Genomic DNA, 17,993 nt, shown 5'->3' with positions numbered 1-17,993 from the left:
GGGACTTCTTTCACGTCTGTGTATCTGATACAACCCCAGCGGTGGGCGGCTTTAAAGGAAGCGCTGATACGGTGACGTCAGACGCTTCAGAGCTGAGCTGCTCCTTTGAAAACAGCACTTCTCCTAAAACGGGGGGGGGGGGTACAGGGATCAACATCACTTAATTCCACTTTCTCAGGTTCCTCTGTATTTAATGAATCATTTGCACGTGTGTTTCTACATCAGGACCGCTGTTGACCGCTCAGACATACAGTTAGAAGACGCTAATGCACACCATGGTTTATCTGTCTCAGCATTGTAGGCAATAATCGGTGGTCATAGTAGCGTCCATCAGCACCTTAAGAACGTGGCATCGGCTATTATGCTGCTGTCTGTGTGCTATAGATGGCACCTGATCTCATACAGTAGATCCTCCAATGCTAAGAAGTCCTCAGAGGCCACTGAAAAGTCCTGTATGGACTCTTCACATGCATTTTGTATGACACATGTCAGTTGAGCGTATCCTTGGAAACTAAACACTGGGCTGACTTCATAATATGGCGATTAGAATTGGTTTCGCCCCACATATCCCCTGCAACATTCATTAGCACTTGTGAATTATTGAGCAGCGCTATCCTTTTACCACGTACAGCTCTGAGATAAACATGCTTCCTTTGCCCACAACCAGACCTTTAGGGCCCAAACATAATGGCCGCATGCCACCTGAAGACTACGTGTGTGTGTGTGTGTGTGTGTGTGTGTGTGTGTGTGTGTGTGTGTGTGTGTGTGTGTGTGTGTGTGTGTGTGTGTGTGTGTGTGTGTGTGTGTGTGTGTGTGTGTGTGTGTGTGTGAGGTAGTGGAGTCTCTGTGCCATCTAAACATCAGACAGAGTGCTGCAGTGCCCCTCCTCGTACCCAGTGAGGGATTAAAAGGCTAATTGTGTCACAGCCTTTGTGTGTTTACCCAGCAGAGATTAGCATGTAGCCGTGTTAAACAGAGCCCACCAAATCTCATTTACTGACAGAAGTCCTGATAGCAGCGACGATACGACAGGTAAAGCCACTGTCTCTGAGGATCAAGGGAATAAGACTACAAACAGTCGTGTTTTATTCTCATTTAATCTCTTCACACTCTTACTGGGAGGTGTTTGCTCCATCCTGAGTCTCTGCATGGGGAGGGGGTGACATCCCAGAGAAGGTATAACCAGTTAAAGATGTCTCTCCCTCCCCCTCTCGTGTCACCATTTTCACAGGTGACAGATGCAACTAGCTTGATAGTGATCTGCATCACAAGAGCGGATTCTACGCCGCACCCTGAGACAGATATCCAGTGTTGAGAGAAAGGAAGTTGGAGGATTTTAATTCTGCAAATGTGACACCAGGTGAGGCACAAAGAAGCAGTTACTGTAAGGAAAGCCTGAAGCGGCAGCCGGTACATAGTGGCCATTCCAGAGGCTTCATTTATTCAGTCAAACACGGTCAAATGTAGGTGACAGGGCTGATGAGTAATCATCTGCTGCTCTTTGTCCCGTCCCATTCTAAAGTATCGCAGCTCTCTTACCTCTAAGCCGCACCACAGCATCTAGACACGGTAACCCGAGCCTCTGTGTTGGACATATGACAGACCCGGCATATCAACGGCGAGGCCGAACTACGAGCTTCTGGATTCTACGTCTGAGTCCAAACCTCTAATCGCATCTGTTATCCAGTTCCTTCAGCTGCTCAAAGCGCTCAGATCAAGCCTCTGTTGACAAATTCTTATTCCAATACTAACTTTCTTCATTGTTTAGTATCTTGGTGCTACTTTACTGTATCCCCAAACTTTGTAGCTGCAACTTTGTCGATATAAATGTACTCTGTAAAAACACCAGCTGGTAACACGTTTGTGTATCCCTTTCATTATTTTTATTAAGGAGTCAATTTAAACTTAAAAGTTACTAAACTGTGCTCCAGCTAGCTTCTTTGAAGGTTTTCTCGTAGCTTCTGACAACTTTTATCTTCCTTTGACAACATTTTCAGATAAGATACACACAGTCTCACGTTGAAGAAGGAGAAACAGGTGAAGCTGACACCGACGAAGCCTCAGATCCACTTAAATACCCTCAGAACCGCACCAGCATTGTCGCGTTTAGATTTTGTACATTACAGACGAATAAATGATGAAAAGATTTTTTAATATACTCTACAGTTTATTTTTTAGGTATGTTTTAATGACACCAAACAAAGAGCCTTGATCACAACTTCTCTAGCGGGGGGCCCAGACCATCGCAAACGAACACAGGACAATATAAAGTATGATAATATCTGTAGTAATAGTTTTCTCTCCATCTCATGACTACACAGATCTTCACTAACAACTTTAACTAAGAGCAGCTGTCAATCAGCTGTCAGTGTTGCTAGGCGACTCAGTAATGAATGTTGCTAGGCGACTCAGTAATGAACGGGTACGGATGGGTGGAGCAGGAGTACATCCAATCCAATCCATGAGGGATGCTGCCCCTGAAATGGGACGCAGCTCAGAAGTTCTTTCTACAGGTTGAGTCCACATGTCTTTGTGAGATGTTGTGTAACGTTGTCTGATATCCACTAGGGTCAAACATCCTGTGTGTCCGGCTGCTCCAGTCACCTCTGGACGTTTGGGCCTGCTGGTAGAAGAAATCAGAAGGGGTCTGAACTATTACTTACGCATCGGGCTCTGGCTCCTTTTCATTTTGGGACTTTTGCTGGGGCTGAAGGACGTTATTTACCAGCTCAGTGATTCCACTAAACCACCTGTTCAAATAAGCAAAGTGTGACTGCAACATCGCAAGGGAGGCATCATGGGAGAAAACAGTATTTCCTCAAAGGAGGGTGTTCAGAAGGCGGGTCAGACCTTGGCAGGATCATTCACTACAACCAGCGCAGAGAGAGAGAGGAGGAGGAAACGGGCAGAGCGGCATTTGAGTGGAACAATGACAACCAGACAGCGTCGGGACGGAAGGACAGAAGAAGAAAGAAAAGGACAGGCCGACGGTCGAGGGAAGCGGGAAAGACTCCACAGCCAATGGGAATGAGAGCTGCATCAAACGCTGAGCCGAGGGGGGGGGCGGGGGTTCAGCCTAGCGGGGGCGGTAGAGGTTATCAGACGTGTTACAACTACGTGTGGACTCAGTCACAATGCAATAAATACCATAGAGGAGGGAGCATCTGGCCTGTGATTGAATAACAAGGCTGCACAGGTCAGTCAGAGTGTGATGACACACTGAATGGGAACAAACAGCCAGTTAGAGACCAGCAGAAAGACGGGGGGGTGGTGGTGGTGGTGGTGGTGGTGGGGGGGGGGGCTGGGGCCTGGTAGGAACAAAGCTGGTTGAAGGGGAAAGGCTTGTCATCACTGATGTCATGGAAGAGAGCCGATTAACAAGCATAACAACAAAGTATTTATGTGAATCATTCAGAACGCAGAATGAGTCAAAGGACGGCAGGTTTTCCATGACACAAGTGACACGTCTTTCATTTTCCCCCGTGAGAAAAAACAGGAAAAAAAAGAAGGAGAAAGCCACATGAAGCACACAGCAACCGACTGACAGGTAGAAGTGTCAAAGCCTGGAGCACTGGAGTAATGCAGGTTACTTACTGTGCCGGCTGAGGCTTTGGTTCTTCTTTGATCCTAAAACATAAAAAAATAATAAAAGGTGTGCACAGCTCAGTGCATACAGAAAATAAAGATGAGGAACAAAACTATCTGAAGGACACAAATCATTAAAAGATGTGTATGACAGAAATAATAATACGTGTGAATGATAGTCAGGATGGTGTAGATGATGACTTGCAGAGCGTGACGATGATAAAGAGGGAAAAAAGATGGTATAATAATATGAAGAGTGTTTAAAAAGATGACTTTAAGGGCCAACTTAAATATAACAATGACTGCTTCATGTCAGCGATGCCTTCTTTTGTACGACCATAGACACGCATTTCATTTTGATTGGTTGTCTATGAATATTGGGAGGTTTTTTTTCAAAGAGAAGTTTGGTATTAAAAGGGCTTTTATCACATAAGCAGTCATGCACTAGTTCGGAGCGACCAGCAAGCGGAGCATTCGGATGAGAGACGCTTGGACCTGTAGGCCAACATCAGATGTAGAACAAACGCTTCATGTGGGCAAACAGTCCAACTGTTCAGGAAAGAGCGTCTGTCAACATGAAACGACGAAGACTTTAAGGTCTTCACCATCTACATCCCATAATATCATCAGAGGATTCAGAGTATGTCAGGAAATCACTGCAGTAAGAAGCAAGGACTAAAAACTAACACCGAACACCACGACCTATGAACCCAGAGGCACCCACAGCATTAAAGCCGACACCGCTGCTGGTCCATCTATGCATCTACAAGTTTAACATGTTTAAGTTGTCACGTGATGCACGTCCACGTGTTGTTCAGGCAATAGTCCACAAATAATTCATATCATGATATAAAAGGGGAAAAAGCATCATGTTTTCACACTAAAAAGTTGCCAAATTAAACCGAGATGATTACATTTTCCCTCCAGAACTTTGTTGTCTCTAGAGCAGAGAAGCCTCTGAAACCTCTTCGAGGTGACATTAAAACTATCGCCCCAATATAATAATCCAGCACCTAAAAGCCCCTCAGCACCTAAAAGCCCCCTATCCAACATCATACGTAAACCGCTCGTCTCCCAAACAAATACTGATGCTGAGATAGAGAACCAGAGCCTCCAACAGCAAACCGTAGCTGCAGGTGGAGATAAATCTGCCTGATCTATGTCAGATGACAGAGTGAAACACATGACAGAAGACGTAGTCCTGTGTACCCATCAGTCTCGCCGCTCTGTTTTCTGATGAGCCAGTCCATATTTATCCTCTTGCTGTGTTCTCCCGATGACCTGCAGCGCCGTTCGGTATTGATCCCATCAGTCCCGTCTCTGTGGTCGCATTACCAGCCTTATATTTATCAGATCTAGCCTGCTGCCTGCTGCCTGGATGGCTGCTGAATAGTGTGTGTGAGAGTATCCGTCAGTGCATCCAGTGTGTGTGTGTGTGTGTGTGTGCGCCAATATCCATGTGTGCATTGTACTCATACGTGTGCATATGTGAGTGAGTGTATTACTTGACATGGGGCAGTAAAATGAGAGCGTGTAAAATGTCACAGGTGACGTATTAAGTATCCTGAGGCAGAGAGCGTCTCTGCTGGACTCGTCTTTGACCTGTACTCTACTGAGGTGACCCTTAAACACACTCAAAACCAGAAGCTGACTTGTAGTTGATGTATGATGTATAAAATGATAGGATGGCCCTATAATGGTCAACAAGATTCTCTGTGTTGTTTTTAACTTCATCTTCATTTTCCTTTTTCCACATTTGTTGTGTGACTTGGACTGATGTACTGATTCTTTAGATCTGCTTTGTTTTTTTTCTCTTCTGCTGGGGCCTCTTGCCATGTCATCATTGTAAATGACGAGTATAAGTATGCGACTGTTTTGCACATTATTCTCTCTTTTCCAGTCAAAGTGTCAGTTTGAAGTCTGAACTGGCCAGCCGCTGATGTTATTTTTAGTCTCCTCGTTATTCAGTACTTGGGTTTCAACATTTTCTGCCTCACTGGTTTCACACAGGGAAGAAGCCTCCTGATGGTGACTGGAGCTACACTGACCTCTAGTGGACACAAGCTGCACTAACTATTATGTTCTATGAGTTGATCTTAGTTTCTGTGCTCTTGTCTAATGACTTCTTAGTGTAACAAAACTGTTGTGTGGCAGGGTTATTTCTATTAACAAAGGCCAAACACAAAATATAAGAATAATTATAAAAGTATGTTAATTGTAAAGAATTAATTAATGACTATTAATTGTGAAATATTTCTTTAATTGTACAATAATTGAGCAAATAACTGTAAATTAATTGTTACACATTTGCTGACACATGAATGCGTTCAGATTTTTTCTGTGAATACTTTTGTTCACTTTTCTTGAACTTTTGGTTCAAGAAAAGGTCTTTTGTCATTTGGGTGTCAGGGAAACTGTATATTTACTTGTTGTAAACATTTCTAAACTAAACAGCTGATCTGTTCATCCAGGGAATGAATAGATTCTTGGATGAGAGGGTTTGAGGTCACAGGCTGAACAAATATCCACTGATCTGATGATGCAGTTTAAACTTTAAGGTCACAGGCTTGTCTTCACCATTACTGATCAATTGTGGCTGTAAATATAAAACAGTTAAATAAATCAACACAAGTCCATAAAAGTCACAAAATAAAACTTCACAATTCGATGTATCAAGAGGGACAACTTTGTAATATGGTTGGTGTGTGTTAAAGAATGGTGGAGACAGAATGTAGAGTGTGTCAGGTACGATCCAGAGTCTGCTGTGACTCCTGATGAGGTAGAGGGAGAGAATCTGTAACCAGATCTCTATAAAATGGACAAAAACAACAATCAGCCTCAGTGAATGTGGAACGGATGTACTACTAAACAACAGGCCGATACGGCCCCACGTCACTACGGAATTATTTACACAGTATTGTCGTTGGTAATGAACATGATTTTAACACGGTGTGATCATCAATAAGCCCTCCTGACGTGGTCGGCAGCTGATGCACACAGTAAGCCCACGTTAATAGGGTGAGCTGGTGGAGATGAATAAACACCAACACAGAGAAACACCAACAAAACAACAGAAAGTGAAAGGAATGGACTTCATTACTGGTCATGTTCCACAGTGTTCCACAGCGATCTGAGGTGTTCTGGACTGGACCGGATGCACCAGACTGACAGCCAGTCAGGAGCATCTGAGGCCCCCCAGTTTATGTTGAAAAAATAAAAAAAATCAACAAAAAAAGTATTTAAAAAATAAATTAAAAAAGTATATATATATATATATATATATATATATATATATATATATATATATATACCCACATATATACATATACATATATACAGTGTGTGTGTGTGTGTGTGTGTGTGTGTGTGTGTGTGTGTGTGTGTGTGTGTGTGTGTGTGTGTGTGTGTGTGTGTGTGTGTGTGTGTGTGTGTGTGTGTGTGTGTATATATATATATATATACAGTTGTGGTTTTTGTTTTTGTTTTTGTTTTTTTGTTGATTTTTTTTATTTTTTATTTTGTGACCCTGCTAACAGACAAGCTAAAGCTGGTTTAAATACAACCTCCTCAGTGAAGGGAATAATTAAAGGACATTTAGTCCACTAAACAATGCTAACAGGGCATCAAGTTAGGTATATACTAAAAAAACAGAAACACATCATAAGATAATTTACAAAAGGGTTACGCTGATAGCATGAAGTCTGGGTGGAAAGAAATGAATGTGTGGAGTTATTTAATAAGAAAACTAAAAAAAAAAATCTTCCCTTTGAGTCTGAAATGTTGCTGAGATTTTGCTTTTTCTGTTTGTTTGTTCTTTTAATCAGGGAGGGTGTCATGTGCAGGTTGATAATGCAAAACAAAACCAATTGAAAATAATGGAGTCAACTTTGTGCAATAATACCTGTTTTATATATAAAGAAAACTGTGAAAGCAGCACTGAATGATGATATAAAGTTTCACAGGATGGAAATCACAACTACATAATGTAAAAATCGAACAACCCCCCACCCCCCCATATCAAATAGGAATCTCCCACTGTACCACCTCTGCTGTACATTCCCTGCAAATCTCTAAGAATAGGAGAGCTGCTGCTAAAAATAGCTGCACATTTAAAGGCAGATGATTAAGCCTTGAGACACCTGTTCATTCTACCTCTCCAATAAATGCCAGGAGAAGTGCTACTTAACACTTTCTCTCCACCTCAGAGAGGATTAGGGGGAAGGAACGGAGCGCTGATAACTTCCTCTGGCACGGGGCGCTGGCACGGGGTGATAGACGAGCGGGGTGGGGGGGTGTGAGAGGGCAAGCGCCTCGGCGTGGAGGGGTCGGCCAGCTACCACAGCTGGGCCTTAGAAAGCACAGATAGGATTGAGTCCATGGGGTGCACTCATCAGAATAGGCAATCAAACGGCGCACAAGCCAGGCCTCCTGACCAAGGACTAATATTCAGATTGTCAAACAAGAGTTGGCAACAGCAGATTTTGTGAGCAGCGGGGAAGTAGCTAATCTGCTGCCAAATATAACTAAAATCCATCTGTTTCCTTAGATTACCTGCCACGATTCAACCGGCCGCTCCGTATCTCCCCTCCTGAGAGATTTCCAAGTGGCAAAGAGTCAGATAGTCAGCCAGCATCCCACATATTAACAAGTGTGTTTCCACGCAAAGGTTTACAGGAAACACGTGTAAAATATTCATCTCATCACAGATAATTTATTACACAGTGGAAATCTATCAGCTACATGAGCAGCATTTAGTCAGGGGCAGTGATACATCACATTTGTGTTCCTGCACATATGTGCTTGTGTGCTTTGGTAATAGTGTGTCTCTGGTTGTCTGCAAATGCTTGGTTGCTTTTCCTGTCAGCCCGCTTCATTCATCCTGACACGGATACGTTTGATTCTAGCTGCGATCAGCACTTTCTTGGCAGCTTGACATTGTCCCATGCACACATCACAACTCCTCCCATACTCCACCCAAAAGCTCCGCCAGGAATCGTCCAGAGACTCAGCCCTAACGCCGCTGCAGCGAGGTCACCAACCCAGCTCCAACTACTAAACAGGGAGGGCAGGTCTGAATGCAGGTCCTTCAAAAAAACGAGCCGCTCCACAGAGTGAAGCACCAACCGCTCTTCCAGCACCAACTCTGTCCAGTCCCCCTACTGCTCAGTGACGTGTGGTCAGGGGAGGCAGGTGAGGCACGGCCTCACCTGCCATCATAAAAGACAAAAATGGAAAATGGAAGAAATAAATTAAATGGTTCTTTTTATCCAGTGATATGTTTTATAAAGTTATTTTCCGTTTAACGTCACAAATTTTAAGTTATTTTTACTCAAAATTGCTGAATTTTCATATTTACCACTGAAATAGTGAAAAAAGACCTGCAGTGAGGCACCAGCCAGCCGAACCTCCCCATGGCTCGGCTAGCTGTGCTGGTAGCTATGCTATCTCTCTATATGTCGCTATTAAAATGTTCAAACAAGTTTGCTCTATGAACTAAATTCCCTTAATTTAGATAATGTATATGTTTAACGTCTTTCTTGAGTTGAGCGGTCGTGAAACGAGTGGGAAAAGGCACGAAGTGAGGCATGCCGTTCTTGTGCCACATGTTGGGGGTGATCCCAAGGATTCAGCAGAGGAATCCTCTTCCTGACAGTAAACTACAATCTATAGTCAGCAAGTCAAGTGCAGCCATTCATTTGTTTTCCACTCACCTTGACTTCATATAAAAATGGAGGATTACATATCTCAACTCAAAAAATTTTCGACACTTTTGTTCAGAAGGAGCTGCGCATAGACTTCATTTATAAGCAAGCATAACATATAAAAGAACGTGTAGGTAACAACAAAAGATTTTAATCAAATGTGCTTATTTGTGTGTTTCAGTTTGTATGTGTAAATAATTCTGCTCTGAGACTTTAAAATTAACCCACACACTGTTGCTTATTAAATGACGGAAAACGCTAAACTGTAGGTTCATACGTTTGTAAATCTGATTATGTTGAAGTCAGTGCCTCACCAGCCGTGAACTTCACCGCACGTCACTGCTACTGCTGTACCATATGTAGCAGAATAGTCAGCAGAATCCTAGTATGAGCATCTCCTTCTGGTGTCTGGTACTTCTCTGGACCACCAGTCAAAAGTCAAGGAGAGCAGTGAGGATGGTGATAGGATTGGGGTGGAGTATGTGGAGTCACAATGGACCCCAGTTAAATCAGTGCCCTCCTCAGACCCACTAAACCCGACCCTGGTGCTGTTGTTCCTGTATGGGAGCGGTACTGAACGTGCAGTCAGCTGTCTGTGTCTCACTCTGGGCTATAATAATAGCGCAGCCATGGCTAACAATAGAGAGGTAATAGATACCCTGCCTATTGTTGGCCCAGCCTGCTCTACTCCTTCCTGTCCCAGTTCAACACTACAGCACATCACTATTAGCTCATTTAACTAAACTGCATACAGTGTACACAGGGAAGACAAGCACAGCGGACATCTGATATCACCTCACTCTGAGCTAAATCATTAGTACACCTCATGCTATACACCTTGGACTGACGTTGGGTTGTCAAGCCAAGGTATATCTATTATCTACCTGCAAACACCAATCAAAAATCCTTCTTGTATGTCAATGCAATTCCTCAAAGTTAAGGTCGCATGACTCACCAATGAGTAAAGCAAAATAAAGACACCACCAGCGTTAGCACAAAGGCGTGGAGCAACGTTTGGGCTTGAAGAGGCATATGTTACTCGAATGATTGGTTCACCATTGCTGAACCAACCACTGCTGACGATATGAAGGATATGAAAAGTTCCAGGAGTGTGTTGTCAAGGCAGGCCTAAACCAGCAAAGGAACAAGCTCAATCAAACGATGCAGCAAACTTTAACGGAAAAAAATACATCCTATATGACAAGAAAGACCCTAGATGGCACCAACTACATCCAAAAAGACGTGTTACCAATTCAGACAGATGGCATGTTTCCATTAACTCCTGGTAACTTTAAATGAACACTGTTAAAGAACAAAGAAGCAAAAAATATGACTTTTATTCACATTCTGAAGGTCCAAAATCTCATCTAATCATTGGCGATAAATTTGCAGAAAATAATCAGCTAAATTTTGTCCTGTTTTGGCACACCCTTACTTGAATTATCTATTATCATTAGCAAAAAGCATTGACCACACAAGACATCCCATACCAGCGTTAATGATTGGAACAGCCGTAACACTTTGTCTTAACATCCATCTGATGGACGGACAGATCATTTTGACTTTAGTCGCCTCTCTCTCTTTAGAACAGAAGCAAACTAAGCAGCCCCCACCCTGGGAAAAGGAAAGCAGCTCCTCTTTACTGTCTGTGAGTGAACGCAGTCGACCCTCCTCGCAGTCTGACGCCAGGCGACTTTAAACGCCTGCATTTACTGATTTTAAGATACTTCAAATGATGTATTTACCACATGTATGACAGGAGGATATCTATCATTGTGTGTAGCAAAACCCCCACATCCCTCCCCTTTGAGTTCCACTATCACACATCCAGGTCATCACAGCATCGCCATGGCAATGGTGGCAGTATCTCAGTGGGACGAGTGATATTAAGGGATTAGCGGGAGATCCTCCATCAGACTTCAGTGGAGGATCACAACAACGGCTCCCTGTGTCTCTGCGCTGATGGCCGTCGGACGACGAGGGGAGAAAACACACATCCCCGCTGTTTTTGACGGGAGACGCTCTAGAACACGCAAGACTACACAACCCGAGCAACCGTGAATACAATGACGCATGCTCGCACAAACATGGTGAATCTGTGGAATAATGCATTTAGCACAAAGCCACCTTCAGCCCCAGGCGGTGCGAGCAGCGGCCTATACACTGTACAGTATGTCCTGCTGTAGCTACATGCTATCGTTCATACAGTGGACTTATATAAGGGCCGCGGCTGCATTAGTGACGTTATGATAACGGCTGCTCTTTATCCTCCTCTCTTCATGTCAGTTGGCTGCTTCTGTAATCTACCTACAGCAGCCTGTACTGTTTGTGTAAAGCATTGTAATGCTACCAAACCGACCGGCGCACAACAGGAGGGGAATTATGACGGCACAAGACAGCAACAGAGGGTTGGATGCATATCGTGTGCAAGGAAATCTGGAAATAAGAGGAAATAGAGGAAGCCATTCATCAGAAATGTGTCATATGATAAAAGGTTCTTCTGAAGCAGCTAACAGGCGCTAACCCTCTTACGTTTGTGCTGCTGTGCAACATGAAGCTCCTCTCAAAAGCATCTCCTTCTGTAAAAAAATATCAAAGGGAAGAAAAGACAGTCACACCTCCTTAAACAGCTTTGATTCCAAGCAGCTTTGACTTCCTGTGAAACTTCTGACTTTAGATTGTTTGTCCTTGTGGACTTTCACCAATGGTGCACAGTGGAAGAACAACAAGGACCGTCTTGGATAAAGAGGCTGTTTCTGTTGTGACAAAGCTGATAAAGATGGAGCAGAAAATGACGGACTCATCGAGCAAGAACAAAAAACATAAAGGCCCTCAACGTTCAGCTCAACGCAACATCGAACCCTCAAAGTCAAATTCTCTAGAATCTCCTGATAATATTTGTATTTCCCCACAGAAACCCAAGTGGTGAATAGAGAATGAATAGAGACTCCCCATCTCTCTCTCTTTCTCTGTTTCTCTCTTTCATCCCAACCTTATAGCAAAACCCCCCACCATAAAGTTTCTACCTGTCAGAAAGGCAGGTTCTCCTGCTGGTGAGTGATTGTTGGATCTTTATAGAATAAAGAAAACAGTCTTGACCTGTTCTTCTTGCAAAGTGTCTTGATATGACTTTTATGATTTGGTGATTTATAAATAAAGTCAACTTGACTTTTTCAGCATCACTACCTCAATCATTCCATGATAAATTCTCCTGCCTGTCTGCTTTAAGAGCCTCTACTGATCATGTGAGAGTGTGTGGGTGTTTCATTGAGAGTGGCGCTGGTTGGTTTGACTTTTGGGCCACACAAAGGAGCATTAGAAGGACCGGCTGGGCAGCGGACACGTTTTTGAGTCACCGGCTTGCACCTGCTCTGACCAGCTGAGTCTTGAATGAGCAAACACACACACAGGGAAGGAAAGATTAGAGCGCCTTGTGTAAACTAACACTAATAAATACACCAAAGCATCTGGGGCCAAGGACGCTTTCTAGGTTCCTTTGTTGGTTGCTTGTGTTGACACCAGTTTTCCTACACATGAATTTCATTACCATTGTATGAATTAACATTTTAACCATAATCTACTTTTTAAGCCTGCATACCTCTCTGTTGGGTTTCTTTTTAAAAGTATATTTTCCTAACCACAATAATGACTTGTTTGATATAACATTAGCGGGTTTCCCAATAAGAACACTCATGTTCAAAGATGGTCCCACATCCTGAATTTGGAAAACGTTCTTCCAACTTCTGTTTCCTCAAAATTATAATAAGTTATAACGTTGGAATAAAAATTCTATTTTTCAGGGCATTTATTTATTTACAACTTATTTATAATCACTGTTTGATTTTTGGATCGCGTGATTCTGATCCAAACAACATCCCTAAAAATACTGAAATATTGCTTCATATTTTTAGTCACATTGATACAAATATTGGTTGTGTCTCACTAGTTTAGGTCGGTCCACTTTTAGTCATTGGCGTGAAGTCAGAACTAGTTCTCTCACACGGTTCCCTTCATGTGGAATCAAGAATGGATTTATCTGTGGTTCTTTCATTAGCTCCGTTGAAGAGCTACATTTACCATCTTCATCAGGAAGTCTGTCGTTTCATTGGTCATGCTGTAAGCCTCTTTGCCTTTCTGCCTGGCTTTCCTGGATGCCTAAATGACCACAGGCCTTGTTGCCTGTTTAGCTGACTGGCTGCATGCCGGCTTCTGCAGAGAGCTGAATGTCTCCACTATTAATAGTCCAACTAACAGCATGAGGGTTCTTTACGCTTTGAGTGCAATCAGCGTGAGATGACCTGGTGCCACATTCCACCTTTAGTAACTGGCCATTCAGCAGCCTTGTTACCGTCTCAGCTTCCTGCTTTCAGTTCATGTACAAAGACTTTAACGGCATCTATTGCTGCATGCATAACATTAAATTAGAGACAATCTTACAAAATCACACTGGCTGATGTGTTACGCCATCCTTTGGGTCAGAACCATTACCCTTAGATAATCTGGGCCTTGGTGGCCATGTGGTCAGAGAGCGTAGGAGAAATGTCTTATCTCTAACCTTTCAGAGTCCAACAATCATTAAAGGGAACGTGACAGCCGGACAACTCAAACCAGACTGTCTCTGGTACTGACACCTCCTGGGTCTACCCCACACTGGTTAAAACATTCAACATACCTTTTCTGTGTTTCCTTCACAATCAGCGTGCCTAGGGTAGCAGCCAACGGTATGCTGCTGGATTTATCTCACTGTATAGCAATCATAATAGCAATCACATACATTCCTCAGTAGCATAGACTTCCCTCAGAGGCTCAGATGCTGTATATCTTCCCTGAGCATCGACCCTTCCCAGGGGTGGAAGGGATGGGGGGGATGGGCAATAAAAGTGACAAAGTGGCCCCATCTTTGAGCCTTTCACTCTCACATGTCTGATCCATGCCCTCGCCGGCTGAGGCTACCTGTCATATTTTGTGTATTCCCTTTGTGAGATACTGTTCAGTTCTATCTGCATTCCTGCTCCATTGTGTTGATCTCATCGAGGTCACTCTTGCACAGCAACCTGGGAAGCTTACATAACAACAGACCAGATGTTCTAGTGCTGGAGATGTGATTGGGTTCTGTTCTGACTCCGGTCCAGGATCACTCATTCCTAATGCCACAAATATCCATTCATCTGGAGAAACTAATGCACAGCCTCACCTTCAGAAAGACACTTTCACCTGCTATTTGGAGTCACTAGCAAGAGATCTGAACATTTGTTTCGATTATCCTGTTATGCTATTATTTTGTGCTGATTCAGATCTTATATGTGTAATGCTTTATATTCTTTTGTCTCACTTTAAATTTAACCTTTTAGTTTTTAGAGCATATGAATGCTTGAGAAAAAGAAGACCTGGACTTGAACTTTATGCCTTTAAACTTCTTTTAGAAATAACCTGGCATTAACTACGGCAATCAAGAAGGATCATTTAGTCTGTCTGCAGTACATACAGTCACTAAATTTACTGCTGCTTCAGATACTGTTGACTAATTGTTTAACATACACAGTGATTGCAGCGTGCACTATACAACACATTATTGTACTTTGTTGTAGTTAACGTTGTTCTAAAATGTTTTTCGACTGTCATGTTTTGCCAAGGGCATTTCAGATTGCACAGCCTTGGGCAGGAAAATCCCTTCAAACATTGCTTGAGGAATGAAAGTCTAGAAGAGAACAAAACTACTGCTGACAAATGCAGATGTTATTTAGAACAAAGCTCTCAGAGACAAAAGAGTCGATGCTGTGCCGCTCCACACAAGAGAACAGGAGGCTATGGGAGATGGCAGCCTGATTGCTCTGTCAATGGGGGCTGAGGCTGTCATATCAGCAACGAGGCCTGATAGCATCTCAGACGTCAATGTCTCTCCTCTCATTTTCTGTCTGATGTTCTCTTCCCCTTTCCTGTCCTCTCTTCTCCTCTCATCCCGTCTCATTTCCTCTCCTCCCTGCGATGCTAACCTGTGCCACTCTCTCCTCTCGTCCTGCCCTCTCATCTCGTTTTTCTCTTCCACCTCAACTTATCCTCGTATGTCCTCCCCACACTGAAACTAAAACAACCAAAAACAAATCTCCTCCACATCCTGACTCTCCTTTTGGGAATGAATAAATGTTTTATTTTATCTTAATGAAGAACTGATCTAAATAACATTAAAAAATTTGCAGAGTGTTGAAAAATTTTTGGGGCGGCACGGTGGCGCAGTGGTTAGCGCTGCTGCCTCACAACACGGCGGACCCGGGTTCGAGTCCCGCTCTGTGCGGAGTTCGCATGCTCTCCCCGTGTCTGCGTGGGTTCTCTCCGGGTTCTCCGGCTTCCTCCCACCTCCAAAAGCATGCGCTTCAGGTTAATTGGCCGGTCCCAAATTGACCATAGGAGTGAGTGTGTGTGTGAATGTATGTATGTTTGTTTGTATGTGGCTCCGCGGTACACTGGCGTCGTGCCCGGAGTGTCCCCCGCCTCACGCCCTGAGACTGCCAGGATAGGCACTGGCTACCCCGCGACCTGCGTTAGCGGATTAAGCGGGTTGGAAAATGACTGACTGATGACTGACTGAAAAATTTTTGGAGACATATCAGTGATAACATTTGACGTGCTACTCCTGGTAAAAATGCATATGTGCAAAAGTGACTAAAGTGCAAATGCATATTTATTGTGATGCTTCAATTACCATACTTGTTGAAATAACACAGCCTTTTAAAAGCTGACTAAATTTAGATATTCTGAACAACTGGTTGAATGATTATAAGTCAAGTGAAACTTGTTTGTGAAGTCAGCCTCACAGAAAATTACCAGCTCACCCTGCAGCTCCATTTACCTCAATGCTAAGGCAAGAAATACGCAAATGTTCCACAGTAAAATGTCTGAAATTAACTGGACCGTTATGTATTCTAGAGTTGTGTGCTTACATTACCCCTAATCATTCCAACACTGTTCAAAACCAGGAAAACTCCAAACTAACTAAATTTAATGGATTTTTTTCCTCAGGCCATTCCCCACTTCATCAATCTCATCATAATCCACCTTAACTTTTTCAATAATCCTACAAACTGACGGGCAAAACAGCGACAGCGAAAACATAACCTCCTCCTAACCTACAAAGGAAACAGTGAGATTGCGATTCGTCCCAGGCGAATCTGCACCAAAGTTATCCTCTATTCAACACTAGATGTATGTGGCTGGAGGCAAAGGGACAGACACAGTAGGTCAACGGCTGGCATCTATAAAAAGAGGGATAGAAAGAAGAGAACTCAAGCACCTCAACACTAGAGGGACACAACCACGCTCTCACAGTAGAAAAAATTCTATTTAATAACACAGGACATCATTTCCTACAACATTTAATATAAGTATTTTTCCAGATTCTCAACACTGCTGAGCAGAAGTCCTCGATAACATCCCATAACCAGCGAGTGTTACTTTAATTGACGTGATGATGTACTCATTTGGCGTGTGTTCTGCTTTACAGAGACAAGACAGCATCCACTCTTCCACTTTCTCTCCCTGCCTCCCTGGGGGGGGGAGTGATGGGGGATGGGAGTCTCTGGAATGCTCATGACAGAATCTGCTCTTTGCATGTGAGAGGGGGGAGCATGGGTGAGTGGGTAAGAGAACGAGAGGAAGGCAGAGAGGGTGTACTGTATACTGTCCAGCGAGAAGCTTCTGAGCTCTGCCTCGCCTCATTTCACAACCATAGGTCTCTCTCTCTCTCTCTCTCTCTCTCTCTCTCTCTCTCTCTCTCTCTCTCTCTCTTTCTCTCTCTCTCTCTCTCTCTCTCTTTCTTGCTTTCTGCATTGTTAATATATTTCTTGTATATATTTCTCTTTTTTTTTTCTGCTGTATTTTTCTGTTTCTATTTTTTATACATATAAAACTTCAAACTCAAAGATTTCTCTGCCTACAATTAGGTGTTGCTCCAGCTCGGACCTACAGTCACATGATGTCTTTGGATTGCCAGGTTTGTCTCTGCATGCTGTGGTCGCTCCATCTATACTGAGCTGTATTCTTTCTGTGCTATGTCAGTAACATGTAAATATACAAGCAGAAGCTCAGCCCCCTGCTGCTCTCTCTCATAGCGCTGGGATCAAGCTCTATAGGTTCCAGGGAAGTGGACAGGGGGGCCTCTTTGGCTCTGGGACATCGAGCTTTTCTGGTACCAGATAAATGACCGGGGCAGAAGCCTGCGGTTTGGAGGTGTGCATGTGTGGTGGGGGAGGAGGAGGAAACAGAAAAAGGGAATAGGATGTGATCAATCAAAGCTAATTCTAGGTCAAAGCTCTTCATGCTGAGTGCACACACACAGACACACACACACACACACACACACAAAACCCCCACACCTCTTGCTCTGTTGTTAAATAGCCACAAACTTTTTTTTTAAATCAGTGTGGAGGACAGGTTATTCAGGTGGATTTTAAATGAGGATAACTGAAATAAAATTTGTCACTCCTCACCCAAACAATTTCTAATGAAATGTCCAGATGACATAACAAATAGATTTATCAGCAGTGCACTGCAGTGAACGTGTCCACAGGTATGACGTATTAGGATACATGATCAGTGTGCATGGAAACAAGACCAAATTGAAAACAGAGCTGGGACATATGGCTGGTTTTACAGGAATAGTGCACCGCAATTATACAGGAGTTGAATCCGTATGAGGAGGTCAGGTTTTAA

At 43.3% G+C, this 17,993-nt stretch overlaps 1 protein-coding gene across 1 annotated transcript in view; it reads right to left on the bottom strand.

Annotated features, from left to right (window-relative positions):
• Positions 1-17,993, bottom strand: part of rims2a (regulating synaptic membrane exocytosis 2a) — a 126,017-nt gene that overhangs the window by 104,319 nt on the left and 3,705 nt on the right. Inside the window, exons 2-3 of the mRNA XM_068323160.1 lie at positions 3,595-3,627; positions 2,664-2,750 (exon numbers count right to left, since the gene is read on the bottom strand). Of these exons, the coding sequence (XP_068179261.1) occupies positions 2,664-2,750; positions 3,595-3,627 (120 nt within the window). The remainder of the gene's footprint in view (positions 1-2,663; positions 2,751-3,594; positions 3,628-17,993) is intronic.

Source organism: Antennarius striatus, chromosome 9, assembly GCF_040054535.1.
Source record: "Antennarius striatus isolate MH-2024 chromosome 9, ASM4005453v1, whole genome shotgun sequence".
NCBI classification, from domain to species: domain Eukaryota; kingdom Metazoa; phylum Chordata; class Actinopteri; order Lophiiformes; family Antennariidae; genus Antennarius; species Antennarius striatus.
Note: the sequence above shows the minus strand (reverse complement) of the source record. Positions and strands in the feature narration are given on the sequence as shown.